This window comes from Chionomys nivalis, chromosome 4 (assembly GCF_950005125.1).
Source record: "Chionomys nivalis chromosome 4, mChiNiv1.1, whole genome shotgun sequence".
Lineage (NCBI taxonomy): Eukaryota > Metazoa > Chordata > Mammalia > Rodentia > Cricetidae > Chionomys > Chionomys nivalis.
In genome coordinates this window covers 119,357,190-119,376,264 of record NC_080089.1, presented here as the reverse complement: position 1 = coordinate 119,376,264, position 19,075 = coordinate 119,357,190, and the positions used below count along the sequence as shown (strand labels likewise).

Genomic DNA, 19,075 nt, shown 5'->3' with positions numbered 1-19,075 from the left:
AGCTCAGAGGTGAAGACTATGCACTGCTCTTGCAGAGGACCAGAGTTCCATTCCCAGCACCCACATCTGGCAGTTCACAACTGCCTGTAGCTCCTGTGCCAAGGGGATCCATTACCCTCTTTGAACTCCTTAGGCACCTGCACTCACATGCATGAAGGAGACCCCACCCCCACCTTGCACAGCAGGGGCTCCCTCCTGGACCCCCAGATTATGCACAAACTGTACCAAACACCTGTTTTCACAGAGAGGTCCTTTATTAAGCAGGGAAGAAAAGTTAAAGTGGCTACTTCCTGACTCAAGTAAAAAAAAAAAACACCAGCAAATGACCTTTTAGGTGTAATTTTTAAGAGAAAAGGGGGCAAGCTGGGCGGTGGTGGCACACGCCTTTAATCCCAGCACTAGGGAGGCAGAGGCAGGCGGATCTCTGTGAGTTCGAGGCCAGCCTGGTCTAGAAGAGCTAGTTCCAGGACAGGAACCAAAAAGCTACGGAGAAACCCTGTCTCGAAAAATCAAAAAAAAAAAAAAAAAGAGAGAGAAAAGGGGGCAGTCTGTGTTAGAACAGGCCAGGATGCCAGGATGCCATGGTATACTTTGATTGAACTTGTTAATTAGGTGAACCAAAGGGTGGTTTTGATTGCTGGATTAATACTTGAATAGCTGGACCATTAATACTTGGATAGTCAGCCTCAGGAGGAGGAAGTGGCTAAATAAGGGAACAGACCTTGGTGGCTAGTTTTAGGAATGTAATCTAACAGCTTTAGGCAAGGCAGAGGGAATGGGGGAGAAGGGCAAGGCCTGCCAGAGCCCACGCTTGCCACCTTAAAGCTAGTTAGAGTCCCTTCAACATGCATGTGTACAAATACATACATGCACACACACACACACACACACACACAACTTAAAATAAACCTTTAAAAAATTACAAAGACTGCTGGACGGTGGTGGCGCATGCCTTTAATCCCAGCATTTTGGAGGCAGAGGCAGGCGGATCTCTGTGTGTTGGAAGCCAGCCTGATCCACAGAGTGAGTTCCAGGAAAGCTACACCATGGCTACACAGAAAAACCTGTCTCAAAAACAATAACAACAATAATTAAAAAAATAAAACTATAGGGACAGAAGAAGATTCATGGATGCATATCTGAGGACACATTAACGTTGTTAATCAATAATAAAATAATAAATAAAGTTGTTAATAAAATCAGATGACATGGGTCTCTCCCTAAGTTTCTTCTTAGAGCAAAGAGTCCAGCTGCTTAGACCCAGCTGGACCAGTTTCTGTGCACAAGCATGGAAGGTCCAAGGCTGATAATGGAATCATCCTCCATCTCTCTTCCCCCTTACTCACTGAGATAAACTCTCATCAAATCCAGAGGCTACCAATATGGCTTGTCTTGCTCTGGGGATCCCATCTACACCTTCCAAAGCTAGAATTAAAGGCAGACCACCACTCCTATTCAGGATTTATGTGAATTCTGGAGAACCAAACTCCAATCCTTACACTTGCCTGTGGGGCAAGCACTTTAATCACCAAGCCATTTACCCAGCCCCCATGATTATGAGACTTTAAGATCGGTTTTTTTGCAACCTAGTGTAGAATAGAGGGCAAATCATTCAAGCATTTTTCCTTAGGGAAATACTGCTTACTAAGACTGCCTGGCTTAAAGACAGCAGAGCAAATGAGCCGTACACTGTGCACAGACATGTCAAGCCATCTTTCAGAAGAGCCTGGAGCAGCAACCCTGTCCAGAAAGGAAACTGGAGCAGAGACGGGTTCCCAGGCACAAACGTCCCAGGAGGAAGGGACAAGGGTCTCAAGGCAATACAACTACTTATTGGTCAGAGCTTTTAGAAAGAATGCTGGCTGGACAGGGGACTGTTCCTAACAAAGAAAGCTGGTCCTGGCCACCCCTTGAAAACATCATTGTTGTGAGTGGGAGGGTCAGATACTCTCGTCTAAATCCATGGTTACTTGCATAAAATTAGGATCTGGCTATCCCTGAAAAAAAAAAAAGTGAACCAGGAAATCAGAAATCAGATAGAAATGGCTTTTCCAACAAGTGACTAGGAAACAAACAAACAAAAAATCACCTCATTCCTTCATTTGTAGGTTCCTTCAAACAGGTCCCTCTCATACAGGATTACTGTGCTAAAGGCATTTGAAAACACACAAGTAGGAGCTGAGGCTGTATCTTGTTGGGGTACAGAGTGATTGTCTAGCTTGGCATCCCAGCACTGAAAGACACACACTCCACACACAGATACCCACTGAGCTATCTTGTTGGCCCTATAAAGAAAACTCTTTAAGAGAAGTAAGTCAGTTCATATATTTTTATTTTTTTAAACTTTACTCATACGTTAAGCTTTGCTTAATCTCTAAACTGGATTGTAATTAGATCCTTTGAACAATCTGAGTCTCAAGGCCATACACACAGCCTTCATAAAGACACCTGGGTGTGGTTCTCTCTCAAGAAACTGTCAGCCAGGCTTTGGGAGTGTGCACTCTCCCAAAGTACACACACACAAGTACACACATGCACGAGTATCTGTGTGCACAGTTGAAAAAGATAACAAAACAAAAACGAAACCTGTCAAAGGGCTGGCGACGTGGCGCAACATGTGAAGACTTGAAATCTAATAACGGAAGCAGGACGACCTGAGCTCCATCCCCAGAATCCACATAAAGGTGGAAGAAGAGAACCACCTCCACAAGTTGTCTTCTGACCCCCATACATATCTGCCATCAGTGCCCCCACACACAGGGGAAAGGGGAATGGGGGGAGGGAGAGGGAAAGAGAGAATTACTATCTGAAGTGTGTGATCTGAGAGTCAATATTAGTAATTTAAAAAATATTAATTTAATTTTAAAAAGGAATGAAAGATCTGGGCAGTAGTGGCACACGCCTTTAATGCCAGCACTCACACACTGGAGGCTTAGGTAGGTAGATCTTTGTGAGTTCGAGGCCAGCATGGTCTTCTGAGTGCGTTCCAGGACTGCAAGCACTGCACAGAGAAACTTTGTTTCGAAAAACCAAAAACCAAAACAAACAAATAAGGCATGAAAGACTCTGTTTGCCAGTGCCAGTTATGGAGGGTGAGCAGGACACTTGACACATTGTAACAAACAAAACTGACAGAGCTTATGGGTTTATTATTAGTTATTTGCACTTTGTGGAAAGACAGATACATCTGCTTATGTGTCTGGCATGGTGTGTTCAAGATCCCTACAGAGATGGGGCACGCATTCCTAAGGACATCTAAAACAAGAACGTTAAAAACAACACACAAACTATTCTCACTTCGGGTCAGAATGTTTGTTGCCCAATTTAGCTGTGTTAGCACTCTTCTCTCATCCTTAAATTTAGTACTTCATAAAGCCACTTTTCAATTTCATTTATAAAGGAAATTATCTTTTCACATTTATTTATGCGGGTTATGTGGCATGTGTGCTGCATATATGGAGTCTAGAGGCCAACTTGCAGAAGACGGTTTTCTCCTTCTATCATGTGGGTCTCAGAGATCAAACTCGGGTCTTTAGACTTGATAGCAAAAAAACTTGATACCCACTGAGCTATCTTGTTGGCCCTATAAAGGAAACTCTTTAAGAGAAGTAAGTCACGGGCGGTGGTGGCGCACGCCTTTAATCCCAGCACTCGGGAGGCAGAGGCAGGCGGATCTCTGTGAGTTCGAGACCAGCCTGGTCTACAAGAGCTAGTTCCAGGACAGGCTCCAAAACCACAGAGAAACCCTGTCTCGAAAAACCAAAAAAAAAAAAAAAAAAGAGAAGTAAGTCAGTTCATATATTTTTATTTTTTTAAACTTTACTCATACGTTAAGCTTTGCTTAATCTCTAAACTCTAAACTGGATTGTAATTAGATACTGTGAACAATCTGAGCCTCAAGGCCATACACACTTCGTAAAGACACCTGGGTGTGGTTCTCTCTCAAGAAACTGTCAGCCAGGCTCTGGGAGTGTGCACTCTCCTTTGTCTACCTGTCTCTTTGTCTAAAGCAGTGATTCTCAAACCTTCCTAATGCTGTGAACCTTTAATACAGTTCCTCATGTTTTGGTGACCCCCCAACCACAAAATTATCTTTGTTGCCACTTCATAACTGTACTTTTGCTACTGCTATGAATCATAATGTGAATATTTTATATGCAGGATATCTGATCTGTGACCCCTGTGCAAGGGTCATTCAGCAGCAAAGAGTTTGCAACCCACAGGTTGAGAACCACTGATTTAAAAATTTATTAATTATTAATGTGGGTATAAGGATGTGTATGTGTAGGTGTCCTGCAGCCAGAAAAGGATGTTGTGGGATCCCCTGGAGCTGGAGCTACAGGAAGTTATAGCCACTTAATGTAGATGCTAGGAACCAAATCTGGGTCCTCTATAAGGAAACACTCAAAACTGCTAAGCCATCTCTCCATCTTAATGTCTCTCTGTCTAGAAATTTAATAAGCTACTAGATCTGCTTTACCCTGGCTTGTGCTTTTTGTTCCAAGTTACATTATCTAATATATAGTATTGATTTGTTAGCATTGAATCGCATGTAAACACTATATGAATTCATTTATGTTATGGTTTAGAACAAGCAAAACTACGAAATGGGAGCCTGTCGGATGGCTTACAGAGGTGAAGTGCTTGCTGCCCAAGCCTGAAGTGATGACCATTCTTGATTGTCATCTTGACAATTTCTGGAATTAACTAAAACCCAAATGGTTGGGCACACCTGTGAGGTTTTTTTTCCTTGCTTTTTTTTTTTTTTTGAGGGATTTTTTTCTTAGTTAAATCATTTGAAGTGGAAAAATAAACTTCTAATCCAGATCTTTGACGTGGGAAGATACACCTTTAATCTGGCCCACACCTTCTATTGGCAGCCTATAGTCGAGATATGAGGAAAGGAAGCAAGCTGACTTTGCCTGCTTGATCTCGCTAGCATGTGCATTCCTTCACTGGCATTGGAACCTACTGATCTGGGAGTTCCAGCACGTCCTGAAGACCAGTTAAGACATCAGCCTCATGAACTGAACAACTAGTAGATCCTTGGACCTTCCATTGGTAGACAGACATTGTTGGACTAGCTGTAGCACAGCCTCTACACCATTCTAATAAATCTCCTTTATAGACAGACAGACAGGCAGGCAGGCAGGCAGACAGACAGAAGATAGATGATAAATGGATGATAGATAGATAGATAGATAGATAGATAGATAGATAGATAGATAGATAGATGATAGATAGATAGATAGATATAGAGATAGATAGTAGATATAGATAGATGAATATTAGCTAGATAGATGATAGATAGATAGATAGATAGATAGATAGATAGTAGATAGACAGATACACCTAATAACCTGAATTTGATCCCCATAACCCATATGATTGAAGGAGAGAAATGAATTCTAAAAGTTGTTCTTTGACCTCCAAGTGCATTCTGCAGTATGTGTGCTTCCAAATACATAAATAAATAACAATAAAACTATTATTAAACGGGGGCTGGAGAGATGACTCAATGGTTAAGAGCATGTACTGTTCTCCCAGAGGACTCAAGGTTGATTCCCAGCACCCAGATCAAGTGCCCACGACTGCCTGTAACACCAGGTCCAAGGGATCCAATACTTCTGGCTTCTGGCCTCCTTGAGCACCTGAACTCATATGCACATAACCACATCCAGACACATACATACACACAGCTAAAATTTTTTTTAATCTTAACTTTTCTGTTTGTTTATTTTTTGTTTGTTTGTTTTGTTTTTCGAGCCAGGGTTTCTCTGTGTAGCTTTGGAGCCTGTCCTGGAACTCACTCTGTAGACCAGGCTGGCCTCAGACTCAAAGATCTGCCTGCCTCTGTCTCCCGAGTGCTGGGATTAAACTTAACTCTTAAAATGATGTTAAAATAAAAAATCAGGCCGGGCGATGGTGGCACACGCCTTTAATTCCAGCACTCGGGAGGCAGAGGCAGGCGGATCTCTGTGAGTTCGAGACCAGCCTGGTCTACAGAGCTAGTTCCAGGACAGGCTCCAAAGCCACAGAGAAACCCTGTCTCGAAAAACCAAATAAATAAATAAATAAATAAATAAATAAATAAAATCAGAAGAGTGATTGATTACCTGTGAATGGGCAGTAACTTGGAAGAGGCAAGCAGTAACTTTCTGAGGAACAGAATTACTCTCTGTCTGTTAAAAGCCAAAGTCACAAATTCCTAGACTCTCCTCCCATGGAGGATGGGTATGTGGCAGGCTGTGACTGCTAAGAGTGGACGGAGCATATCAGAAGTGAGCTGACACCAAGTACCTTCACAGCGGGGCCAGATATGTGTGGGAACGGAAGTATCTGCTTGCACCATCTCCTACCCCACCTTTATTAACTTGGACAGAGCTGTCTTTTTACACACAGTGCACATCCACCTCCAGGCATGGGTCAGACAGAGAACTGTAGTCATGGACCACAAGCAGCAGAAGAGGGGTTGCGGCCAGCTCCAGCAACGTCTCACACTGACCTCTAGCTGGCCAACAAGGGGCCTCTGTCAAACCCTTGCCACCTGAGAGCACAGCCCAACTCTGTCAGTCCAAGTCCTAGACAACAGGCCTGTGGAAGCTGCCTGGAACACCACCTCCCAGCCTGTGCCCCAACCTGGCTACCTTCCCTCCCCACAGGCCTCTAGGGAGGCTTAAGCCTAGATAAATCTGCAGAGTCCCACAGCAGGCCAGAGCATATGCAAGCAGGACTGTTAGCCTGCAGACTCTAGTCAGCCGGTTCCCAATCATCTTCTTTTCTGTGCAGGAAGTGCTAGCTCTGGCAGACCTGACATGTGGGGTGAGCAGTCTTGGGTGTCCTGCCTCCACTTACTGAACAGAAGGGCACATTGAAAGAACTGGCACGTTGTCTCGGCCATAATCACCACCTGAGAAGGCAGGGCTGCAGACCCCTAGACCTCTTCCCACAGAGTACACTCCAAGGGAGCAGCTGAACTCCTCCCATCATTGCCTCAGGTGGGTGGCAACCCGAAATCTTTAAGAATCTATGTCTTCTGAACACATCAGCTCACATCACCTTTCAGATGGGATAAGGTAACTAATGATGGTCTGGTACTTTTGAGAATACCAGGGAGCCAGGGAGCCAGGGAGCCAGGGAGCCAGGGAGCCAGGGAGCCAGGGAGCCAGGGAGCCAGGGAGCCAGGGAGCCAGGGAGCCAGGGAGCCATCCCCCATCTGCTGTATTCCATCCTGAATGCTTCCAATAAGTGAGAAAAGCCAGGTACGACCTCGCATTTTCAAACAGCCATACTTTAAAGAGTAAAACCAAGTGAAACTATTTTGAATAACATCTAACTTAGCCTGTCCTTTCCAAAGTCTCATTTTAACATAGAGTATATATGCATATATATAGATAAAGATATGATTTGACAGCAGATTACGTAGCCTAAATTGACCTTGAACTCTGGTATCTTCCTGCTTATCTCTCCAAAGCACTAGGATCACCGGTATGAGCCACAACATCCAGCTCATACAGAAACACTAATAACCCTTTTTTCTTCCCACCAAATCTTCAAAATCCACCAAATCTTTAACATTTCATGCTTAGAGCACATCTTGGCTCAGACAAGACACCTTGTGATGTATTTAACAGCTACATGTCCTCACTCTCCCATGCTAGACAGCTCAGACTTTTCACTACAATCAGATGCTCATTTTACTTATGGGAAAACGGAGGCACAGAGCAGACAGATGTAAGGCCCACATGCTTGTGAGACTCTGTGTTCCCACAAACAGCTCCAAGCCTGACTTGGTGCGGCAGGAATGTCTCCTCAGAGAGAACCACATGTGCCGGCCATCACGTAGCTCTGCTTCATTCCAACCTGAGGAGGGTTTGGTGAGCTTGTCTCTGGGGCTCTTCAGGGCTCTCTAAGGGACCAGGCAAAAGCTACCCCACCCGCACCCTGCCTGAGTGCCTAAGCTGCCTGCAGCTTCCTTGACTTCTTTCTCCTCTGTCCAGTTACCCCACATCTTGAGTCATTCTTTCCCCTACTCAGAGCAATCTTCAGAAATTACTTCCGTCACACATCTCTTTCTGGATAGCCAACCCAGACACATGGTCTCAGGAACCTGGCCTGGTGATGGACAGGAAGAGAACCTTGGAGTAGCATGGTGTGTGTGGGGGGGTATGTCTTCAGCTGCTCTCCTTTTCACCCCATCTCTGCCTCCTAGTTTACTGTACGATTCTTGGCTGGTCCCCTTAGTCTCTTGGGAACACAGTATCTCACTCTGAGATGTCAACCACCCAAGGAATACTCCAAGGAACTAGAGAAGTTAGAGAGATGGCTCCTGGTACTTCAGGAAAGTCTCACTCAGCCAGTGACTTACACCTGGTTCAGAGCTGGCCAAAATAACACAGCACAAACCTCACAGGGAACGCCACACCCTGTGTGATTTCATAGATATAAGCAAATTTATCATGGTACTGTGCACAAATGTGTCTCCCACCTTCCCTGCCAGACTGCTCCACTGTCACTAGCTTCTCTGCAAGCAGAAGGGGAAAAAAATCTGAAGCACCCAACACACAAACTTCTCCTCTTTCCATGTGCTGTACATATACACACATTAACCAACACACACACACACACACACTCTGAAGAGTCCGCCTGGACTGCTGTCATTCTCAGAAATGGAAACGCCCTCCTCGTCAACAGCAGGAATGTAAAGCTCACAGCCTAGGAAAAGAAATCAGATTAAAAAGCCATGTCATCTGGTCCCCAAAGACGAACAGCCTAAAAACAAAAACTGAAGCCAAATGCTCAAGTTCTCACAGTCCAAAAGCAGCACACAGAGGTCCTGCTCCCCCAAGCAGTTGGTTAACAAACTTCCTGGAGCCAGCCACAGCTGCCCCTGAGGTCCAGCTCTTTGTAAAATCGCCATTGTAGTGAGTCATAAGGAAGCATTGCTAACTGTGGTGGACAGAGAGCCACCGGGCACGCTTCAGTAGAGTCAAAAACCTCAGGGTGTGGCCTGACCATCTTGTGAGCCAGCGTACTCCCACCCTGCAGAAAGGCAAGCCTGGAGGCTCAAGAAAATGTGGAAGCTGCAGGTCAGAAGGCCACAGAAGCAAACCTACTACTGACATTGTTTAAAATGGCTACCACCTGCTGTCCAGCACAGGGCTGCTGTAATATAATCACCCTGACTCAGGATCCGCATGAAGGAGATGAGGACCTTGTATACCAGGTCCTCCAAGGACCTTAGTCATTCTACCTCCCAAAAATTTAAAAGGCAAGAAGCATCATGGCAAGCTTCCAGAACTTTCTGTGCACAACAGCTTCCTGATAAGTTTTCCACAAACCTCCAATAACCAAGAGTAACCTGTTCTCCCTCTCCCAAGACACAGAGATAAGTCACATAGAACAGGGAGGATGAGGAAGGAACTTGACCAAGTCTACACTCACAGCTTATAAATCTTGAAATCATCTCCTTGAAACAGTCAAGCAGAAAGTCTCCCACAGCATGATTCTCAGATCCCATGTCCAGCTGGTTTCCCCAAGAGGGATAAAATGAAAAAAACAAACTCTGGAGTGGATATAAATATTCTCTGGCCAATACTCCCTGCTTTGGAAATTTTGGTGACCTGTTTCATTTAAGGATAAAGCTTCTGTTCAGCGGGCCAGATATACTCATCATAGTTTTATCTAAATTTGGATCCTGTCTCTCTGGACACTGCCCGGGGACAAGTATACAGAATGCCTCCAAGAAAAGTGTGGGCTAGAACTCTCCAGTTATGCCTGCAACACACTGGGAGGTCACATAAGCACTCCCAATGGTGTGGCTCGCTCATGGGGACCCCTTGGACTTTCAGAACGCTGGAAGGAGGCCCAGCAGAGCCACTTGGCCAGTGGGTTAGGTAGGTCACTGAAGTCCTGTGTACCTCACTTTTCCCACCTGTAAAAGGGGAGGTAAGAGGGCTCTCGAGAGCATTAAACACTAATACAGATAGGATGTTATGAAAAGTAACTTCCTGACAAATTCTGCCCGTTTATTAAGTGTACTAACTCTGGTTTTAAAAAAGCCCAGTTCCTTCCCCTTCCTACCTCTATTTCTTCAGCTCAAATCCACTGAGTCTACTTGATGTGAGGCATGCAGACACATCAGAAAAGACCACTGCAGACAGTACAAGGCCTCAGGCCATTACCTTATGTCAGTTCATCAGGCCAAGGCCCAGCATTGTCTAGAGTGCCATTGATGTCCAGGGACAAGACAGTGAAAAACAAGGACACCTTCTTAAGGTAAACCCTGAATCCTTTCTAACAGAGTTAAATATTTTTTATAATTAGTTAATTAATGCATATACACAAACACATGCACAAAGACACATGTATGCACATTTGCTTATGTCACAGCATGCACATGGAGGTACAAGGACAATTTATGGATTTTCTCCATTTCTATTACGTGGGTTCCAGGGATTGAACTCAGGTCATTCGGTCTGGTAGCAAGCATCTATAACCACTAAGCCATCTCCCTGGCCCTCTAATGCACCTTTAATTGTGTTTTATTTATTTATTTATTTTTTTGAGACAAGGTCCCTTGATTACTTTAGGCTGCCCTTACATTTAGAGTAATCCTCCTACAGAGTACTGAAATTATAGATGTCTAACACCCCACTTCCTCTTTTCAATTATATGTTTTCCAGACAAGTGTTCTCAACCTGTGGGCTGCAACCCCCACAGGGGTCACAGATCAGATATTTACATTACAATTCATAACAGTAGCAAAATCACAGTCATGAAGTAGCAACAAAATAATTTTATGGCTGGGGGTCACCACAACATGAGGACCTGTATTGAAGGGTTGCAGCATCAGGAAGGTTAAGAATCCCTGCTTTAAACCAGCATTCCAGAGGCAGAGGCAGGTGAATTTCTGTGAATTAGAAGCCAGCCTGGTCTCTATAGTGAACTCCAGAAGAGAAACCCTGTTGCAAAAAAAAAAAAAAAAAAAAAAAAAAAAAAAAAAAAAAAAAAAACTTAAAACTATTTATGTTTTCCAGAATACACACAGTAAAAATGGCAACTACTTGTCGTTGGAAATGGAAGTAAAAACAAGCTTTCACTAATTCTGCAGCAATTTGAACGGGAGATGGGTCTAGGCAACCAGATCCAGATCTCTCCTGGTAGCTGCCACTGTCCACAGTGACCAATGATACTGTTCAGACCCTGTTGACTAACAAGCTAAAATCCAGATGCTGACCACACCCAACGCCACACTTAAGGCCTCTCTGGGTCTGATCAGACACTCAGCTGCTATGATGGCTTAGCAGAGACAAGGACTTGCCGGGCCTCAACCCTTGGGCTACTGGGAGCATCTGAGTGAGTCCTTTCTTCCACAGTCCTGCCTCCTAGGAAGGCAGCAAGAATGGTCATGTCAAAAGATCAGCTTCTTGCTCTGAAAGGTGAAATGGGAGGGTCTTTCCTTGTCACAAAGGAAAAGAGCAGGAACACATCCTCCCAAGACAGGGAGGACCTCAGAGAGAAGGCATGACAGGACAGACAACCGCTGGTGGGGACCCAGGTCAGTCAGAGCTCTGCCTCCAAAAAATCAGGACACCTGGAGGGAGATCAGCGGAACAGCCGGAACAGCCGTGAGTGTGGGATTCAAGGGCCTTGGCGGAAGCACAAATCCTACCACAGGTGTCAGACCTGACTCTGGCCCTGTGTCCTTCCCTATCAATTCAGCCAAGTGCAGATGGCCCAGCTTTCTCTGGTCAGTGTCCCCAACCCTGCCATGCCCATCAGATGACCCATGGGACTTCCACTCACCCCCAAACACATCATGATATCTTCTCCCATATTCCCATGTCATGACACTCCACCTCAAACCACATTTTTTGCTGCACATTCCAGAGGACAATAATGACTGTAAGGGCTGCAGAGGCTTCTGGGTGATGCAATGCTCTAAGGGTAGGCTGTGCTTGCTGTGAAAAGCCGCCCTGGTCTAGAAATCTGGAGGTGCTTCTCTGTTGCAGATTCAGCCCATGTCAAGTTCTTGCCCATTATTTCCACCCACACTGGAATTCAGCCCCTCACTTCATACCTGCTACAAAGTCAGATAAGATGTGCTGAAAGGTCGCAAGATAGAGTGGTTGGACTGGGTGCCTGTAATTCTAGCACTTGGGAAGTGGAGAGGGTCAGCAGTCCAAGGCCATCCTCAGCTACCTAAAGAGCTCAAAGTTAGCCTGGGCTATGAAAAATCCTGTCCCCAAAAATTAAAAGGCAAAACAAAATGTCACACAGAGGAACTGACAGACAGCTTGCGCTGTCTTCTTGTTTAGGCTGCTCAGTCCATCTCCTACACAGCCAATAAAATGAAACCAGTGGGGCTTGCTGGGCTCAGGCAGAGACAGAGCCATCCCAGGGGAAATCACATCCTGTGTCCTGGTGCCTGCACTACTAAGCTGAAGACAGAGCCAGTCTCCCTGGGTCTCTGTAGGTAGGGAGGGGTCCATTCTCTACTAATGAGCAAAGAGACTCTGCAACCTGTGTTTTCTTTCCTTCAGGCCCTCAGTCAGGTACCTAGCAAACAGAGCATGTGTTCTCCTGGGTCGATGAATACAGGTATATACCTAAGCCAGAACTGGTAGACCAACTAGTCTCCCCCAGAAGGAAAAGCAGTGGCTAGGATGGTCTGTGGGTGACTTCACTGAACCTTTTCACCTCTGTTATAACAGAGGACCATGGTACCTACGCCATTGTCTGTGAAGATTAGCGAGCACTTCACCCAAAGCCTGGCCTTTAGTGGACAGCAGCTGTTAGCAGAGCCAGGATACCCAAGGTCAGAAGTGGGGCTGTGGTAGTTGCTTCACTGATGGAGTAGTGACCCAGACACCAGTGTGAGACTGGCAGACAGCTGACACCTGTCATCAGCCCATAGGAGGACACTCCACCCAAGGTCACCTCTTCCCAGAGTGACCCACACACAGTGGCTGATGCCTGGGGAAAGTGTGTGAAAGACAGGTCAGGATAACATTGGACTTTGTAACCTCCCTATGGGGTCAGGTGAGTACCCCAAGAGTACCACTTAGTGAGCGCCTTCCAAAATAAAGTTTCAGAGTTAGCTTCCAAGAAAGTCAGACTGACATGAGTCTTTGTGTTCTTTTTCCTTAGTAAGGGAGGAGAGGGCCAGAGTGAGGAGGAAAAGTTGGGGCCTATTAAACAAGTTCACCGCACCCTCTTCACTTCCTCTCTGCGGCATGAGCAGCTTCATGAAGACAGAAGCTGTGTTCCCTTCCAAGAGCAATGAGCATCTGGGAAGCTGGGAGCCCAAAAGCATCTCCAACAATATCAACAGCTTCTTTCACCATGAGAGATGAAGTAAATCAGGCAGAGAAAAATGAATACCACATGCTGTCATTCAGACAAAGCTTAAGGGTTGATCTCAAAGAAGCAGAGACTAGACCAGTAGGTACCAGAGCAGAACAGGGACTGGGTGGGGAGGAGAGAGAATGGGGCCAGGGCTGCATTGGAGGGACAGCTTCTCACGTCTGACACAGGGGGGGTGGTGACAATAGCTGGGGACAAATGACTGTATATTTCCAGAGAACAAAGAGAGGCTTGTGAAACAGAAAGAAATGATGAGGGTCCGAGGTATGGCAATGCCAATTGCCCTCACCTGCTCCCTGAACTTTGTGCTGAAATGGTGTTTATGACCTCATAAATATGCACAATCATTTGGGTATCAAATCAAAATGAAAAATAGGAAGAGTGGAAGACAGAGCTTATCTAGACACACAAAGGAGCCAGGTGTGGTAGCTGATATCTATAATCCCAGGACTCGGGAATCTGAGACAGGAAGGTAATTGAGAGCTACAATCTAAACTATAGAGCGAGAGGTTTCTGTCCCACCAGGTTGTCCTTGAACTCACAGAGGTCCATTTGCATCTGCCCCCCAAGTGCTGGGATTAAAGGTGTGCGCCACCACACCCAACTACTGACCTTAACTCAAAAAAAAATTAAAAAATTATGTACACACACGCACACACACACACACACAGACATCCATGCACAGTTCCAGAAGTACCCTTAGTGCTGAGCTAATAAATAACCAAAAACTAGGGCCAGCAAGATGGCTCAAAGGGTATAGGCACTTGATGCCAAGCCTTCCCCAAAGCCCACATGGTAGATTGAGAGAATTGACTCCCGCAAGTTTTCCTCTGACCTCCACGCACACCACGGCACTCAGGTACCCACCTACCTCCTCCCCCATTAATATAATTCTAAAAACCATTAAATAACCAGAAACCAGGCATCTTCAGAACCCAACAGCATTCACAAGCAGTGAAGGGGAGAGTCATAAGCTCTGGCCCAGATACTCAAGACACACCTTCCATCTCGCACAGGAAGGTATCTCAGCTAGCACACCAAACATTAGTCTCTTTTGCTTCTAACTAGAGTTCTACTGACTGATAGAGAATTCTTCAGCTCCCTCTGACAAAAGTGCTGCGCCATGAAACAATATTCTACCCAGAAGTATTTCATATATACCAAACCTTGCAAGTGCAGAGACCCGGGGAAGGGGAAAGGCCCAGCCAACTGGTTTTATAGGCAAGGGAGGTACTGCCTAGAGAAGTCCGTGATCTGTTAAGACTTGCCTGCTGAGTCCTTAAAGGGAGGAATTTTTCTACCACATGATCAGTCAAGAGAAATTATTACAAAGACACTCCAGCACCTAAAGCTGCACAGGGCAGACTCTGCCTGGAATGCGCTCCACAAACTCAGAGCCTCAGCCCTTTCCCTACAAAGGCCCACAGTGGTCCTGCCATCCCTTGCCTCCTTCAGTCTCAAATGCCAGCTGATAATTCACTTTATGGCTCAATTCAAAGCAAGTAATGTCACCCGCAGGACAAGGCTTCACCCCGCCCTCTCCCTAGTACTTGGTCATGTCCTTCCACCTGTCCTGTATTCACGGCTGACCTACTGTGTGTTCCCAAGGCCTAGCTCAGAGCACAACTCGAGACAGGAGACCAGTGGTTGGAGGCTGCACGAATAAACAGAGGGGTCAAGATCATTGCTTTGATGATGAGTGTAAACTAGCACTCCTGAATCAATAAAATGTTTTTTGTTCCAAATGCTTTAAATTAAAAAACTAAATAAGTTTAAATTAAAAGACCCACAGCATCTCCAGCTAAATATTATTTTTCAAGGCTATGCTCTCCAAACACGACGGTGAAGTTCACAGCAGGATAATACTGTGTGCTTTTAAAAAAATAAAATAAAACCGGGCGGTGGTGGCGCACGCCTTTAATCCCAGCACTTGGGAGGCAGAGGCAGGCGGATCTCTGTGAGTTCGAGACCAGCCTGATCTACAAGAGCTAGTTCCAGGACAGGCTCCAAAAACCACAGAGAAACCCTGTCTCGAAAAAACAACAACAACAAAATAATAATAATAATAATAATAATAATAATAATAATAATAAAATAAAGTAGGAGCTGGAGAGTTAGCTCAGCAGCTAAGCACTTGTTGCTCTTGCGGGAGGACCACGGTTCAATTCCCAGCACCCACATGGGGGCTCAACACCATCTATAACTCCAGTCCCAGGCAATCTGATGACGTCTTCTGACTTCTGTCTGCACCAGACACTCTTTTGATGCACAGGCATATACACAGACAAAACACCCCGATACATAAAATAATAAATAAGTCTAGGAAGAAGCAGGTTAACAGCAACCACACTGGTTCCCAGAGCTGTTTATAATGAGCAAACCCCAGTGGTACTGTGGGCTGCATATATGCCCATGGCCCAGCTCCTTGGACCTCAGACAAAGCTGTTCATTCGGAGAGCGGAGGAAATCTAGCACCTTTCCCTCAAAGGGCCTTGCCTGCCCCAGTACTCCTCTGCTTGGTAGGACTTGGACTATGGAGAAATCTTGAGCCCATTACTTAGAAGCCAAAAATGGATAGAGAGAAAATTAAAAAGATGAAAAAAGCCACAGACTCCTAAGCACAGGCTGTCTTTCCAAGTCACTCTCCCATGAGACAGACATTGTTTTCAACAGAGGAATACAGATACTTTCTTGCTGCCTCCAAACACTTTGGAGAGAAAAATGTTGAAGCCAGCAGTCTCAAGAGGGTCTGCTTTTTCAGAAGAGAGAATGAAATCTGCCAAATTTGAGTAAAAGGCTCAAGAAGCTTCTTCATCCTGTGTCATGCCTGTGGGTACCACCTGGCTGCTAGCTGGCACCTTGGGCAAGGACTTAGTCAGCAGGCACCTGATAAAGCGGGCTCTGGTGTCTCTGCTGATGTTGGCTGGTGCTTTGGGGTGGGATAAGTCGAGAGGCACCTGGCACAGGGGCTCCAGCGACCCTGTAGAGTTCTAACCTGAGTTCCTGCTGCAGCAGGTCCAAGGTCTAAGCAGCATCTAGGCAAAGGTATGATGCTGGTCCAGGTCTACCTGCAGAACCAGCATACTGAACAGCAGACAAGTACTAAAAGCCACACATTCCTTACACTCACACATGTGGTAACTGTGAGGAGAACCACACGTCTGGCCCTGGGAAGAACACTCCCATTCACGCCCAGCCCAAGCCTTTCAAAGGCTCGAAGTGTTACCTCAAGCCCCTGAAACCCAAACTCACAGCATTTCCCCTTTTTTGCGGGCAGCTGTAAACAATCCCACCCTGCTTCACCCTGCACACATGAATCACAACGCCCACATACGATGGCTGCCTTCTGCCCACAGCCGCCTTCAAGTCTCTGAAGGAGCAGAAGCACTTGAAAATAATAGCAGAACACCTCAAGACCAGTCATAGCATTCTGGTGGGGACCCCATCACCCCACCGGGGGCCATTCCACAAGCATCTCACTTACCAAAGTAATCAGCTTTGGGATGAGCGTCCATCTCTTGCTCCAGACGCTGGGTAAGGGCTTCTAGTTTCAATTCAGCAGTGGAGGGTCCAAGCTCGGGGCTTGGTGCGAGGGTCTGGCAGGGCAACCTCACCTTGGTGGGGGTGGAACTCTCTGAGAGCAGAGGTCCCAGGCTACTGTCGGTGGACCAGCTGGGAGGACCCTCTTTACAAGATAACTCAGATGCAGTGGACATCACCGGATGGACAAGGCTGATGGGGCTGGGCTTGGGACCAGTGCCAGAGTCTATGCACCCAGGCTTCGGACCCAGCCCGGGAGTCATACCTGGCTGGGCAGTTGTTGGAGATAATGGAGCGGAAACAGAGAGGTAAGACTTGGGCCCATCCTGGAGCCAAGGCTGAGGGTCCACAGTAGGTTTGAGAACCCTGCCTGAAGCCTCACATCCCAGACCTGAATCTCTCCTCAGACGAGTTCCCTGGCTAGTGCTGTTAGGGACCAGAGGTGCCGAAACTGTTGTGCTCCTCGGTTGAGCAGGGGCCCCATTCTCTAAGCCCAGAGAGGAAAAGCCGAGGTTCACTCGCTGAGAGGAGGCAGTAGACCAAAGGCCTGTTGGCTTCACATTGCCGTGGCAACTAATGCCACCATCCTGGCCACCGATGCCACTTTCAAAAGACTTGCCAGAGCACATGGGGAGCTGTGGCTGGTAAGGGTGATGGTCCCCGCAGGATCTGGGCAATGGGGAATCATTCCCTGGGCAACCAGGCCACCCACTCTTTACACTCAGATTCATACTGGAGGCTGCTTCTGGCTTATCACCCCACTGTGGGCTTGCCAAGGAGAAATTGTCATAATAGTCTCCGTGAGTGAGGCAGGATGGATCTTCACAGGGACCCAGACCGTGCAAAGCAGGCCTCTGGGAACTCACAGGCGCCTCCCTGGAACCACAGTTCTGACTGCCAGGCCTTGCACCATGGGCAGATGGCCTGGCCCTCTGCTCCTGAGATGGGTATGAGGGCGGCACAGCCACAGGGGCGGTGGTTAATCCAGGTGCCACTGCTGGTGCAGCCAGAGGGGGCTTGGCAGCACCATCTGCGGTCAGCTTGCTGCTCACACCCTGCCGGCTCCCACCGTTGACAGGGCTTCTGCCAGCCCTAGACAGGGCCTCCTCCTGTAAGAGCTGCTGTTGCTGCTGCTGTTGCTGGAGGTGGATTTTGGCCATCTTGGTCGCGAACACCCTTCGAGTTTCCTCAAACTCAGGGTTGTTGCTCGCACCTTTGTCCACCCGGAAGAGTCCATCCTTGGAGGCCTCGTACATGTTCAGGTCCTCGATGAACTTACTGGCCTCCAGGCCCAGGTCATCATATTTATCCATATTGCTTGCAGATCAGTATCCGGGGGCCTAGCCCCTGTACAAGGTGTGAATGGGGTGGGGAGATCTGGGTGCTGGCGGAGGTTCAGGTCCAGCCCAAGGCAGATAAAGACTCCCACCTGCACAGCGTGAAGGTCATGACTCCAAACTTACGGTCCAACCAGAGTTGAGGCCTTCAGGCCAGCGGGCTAAGTTTACTTCCAGACTTCTTTTCCCCCGGGGAGCGTCCACGTGGGGGCAGAGTAGCCTTCAGCTGTGCCCGGCCTGCTTGGAAAAGTTCTCTTTTCTAAAACATAAAACCAAAAACAGCCGAAAGAAGACGGAGAAAAGTAAGGAGATGAAACAAACCCACATCCAGGTCGGGCAGCCGAACTTACAAACCCACTGGGCAGCGGCTGGCCTGGGGCCGGCAGCCGGGGCCGGCAGAGTTCACGGCAGCCGCGGCGCGCGGCCCATTGTCCGATGGCGGCGGCCGGCGGCGGGACGCGGAAGTGAGCGCGCGGGGAGTCAATCCCCGGAGTTTGCTGGCCCAATGCGCCCGCCCCGGGCGGTGCAGGGGACCGGCGGAGGCGCGGAGGGCGGGACGGCGCGGGAGCGGGCGCGGGGCGCGGGCGCCCCCTGCAGGCCCGTGCTGGACACGCAGAGTCTTGGCGTCCCGCGCCGAGCAGCGAGAGCGACCCGCAGTTTGCACCGCGCTTTCGTGCGCGCTGCCTGAGAGTCAGGGAAGAGCCGAGCCTCCCTCCGGTCCTCCCGCGTGTGCCCCACGGACTCCACCTCTGGCAGCGCTAGGGGAGTGTCCAGGGAGGAGACAAATGTGCAAGAGTTCGGTGTCCAGGCCCCTGGCTGCTCAAGGCCGC

At 47.5% G+C, this 19,075-nt stretch overlaps 1 protein-coding gene across 1 annotated transcript in view; it reads right to left on the bottom strand.

Annotated features, from left to right (window-relative positions):
• The window catches only part of Limd1 (LIM domain containing 1), a 54,945-nt gene extending 36,148 nt beyond the window's left edge, over positions 1 to 18,797 (bottom strand). The window contains exon 1 of the mRNA XM_057768813.1: positions 16,853 to 18,797. Coding sequence (XP_057624796.1) covers positions 16,853 to 18,221 — 1,369 coding nt within the window. The 5' untranslated portion in view covers positions 18,222 to 18,797. The remainder of the gene's footprint in view (positions 1 to 16,852) is intronic.
• Positions 18,798 to 19,075: the final 278 nt, after the last annotated feature.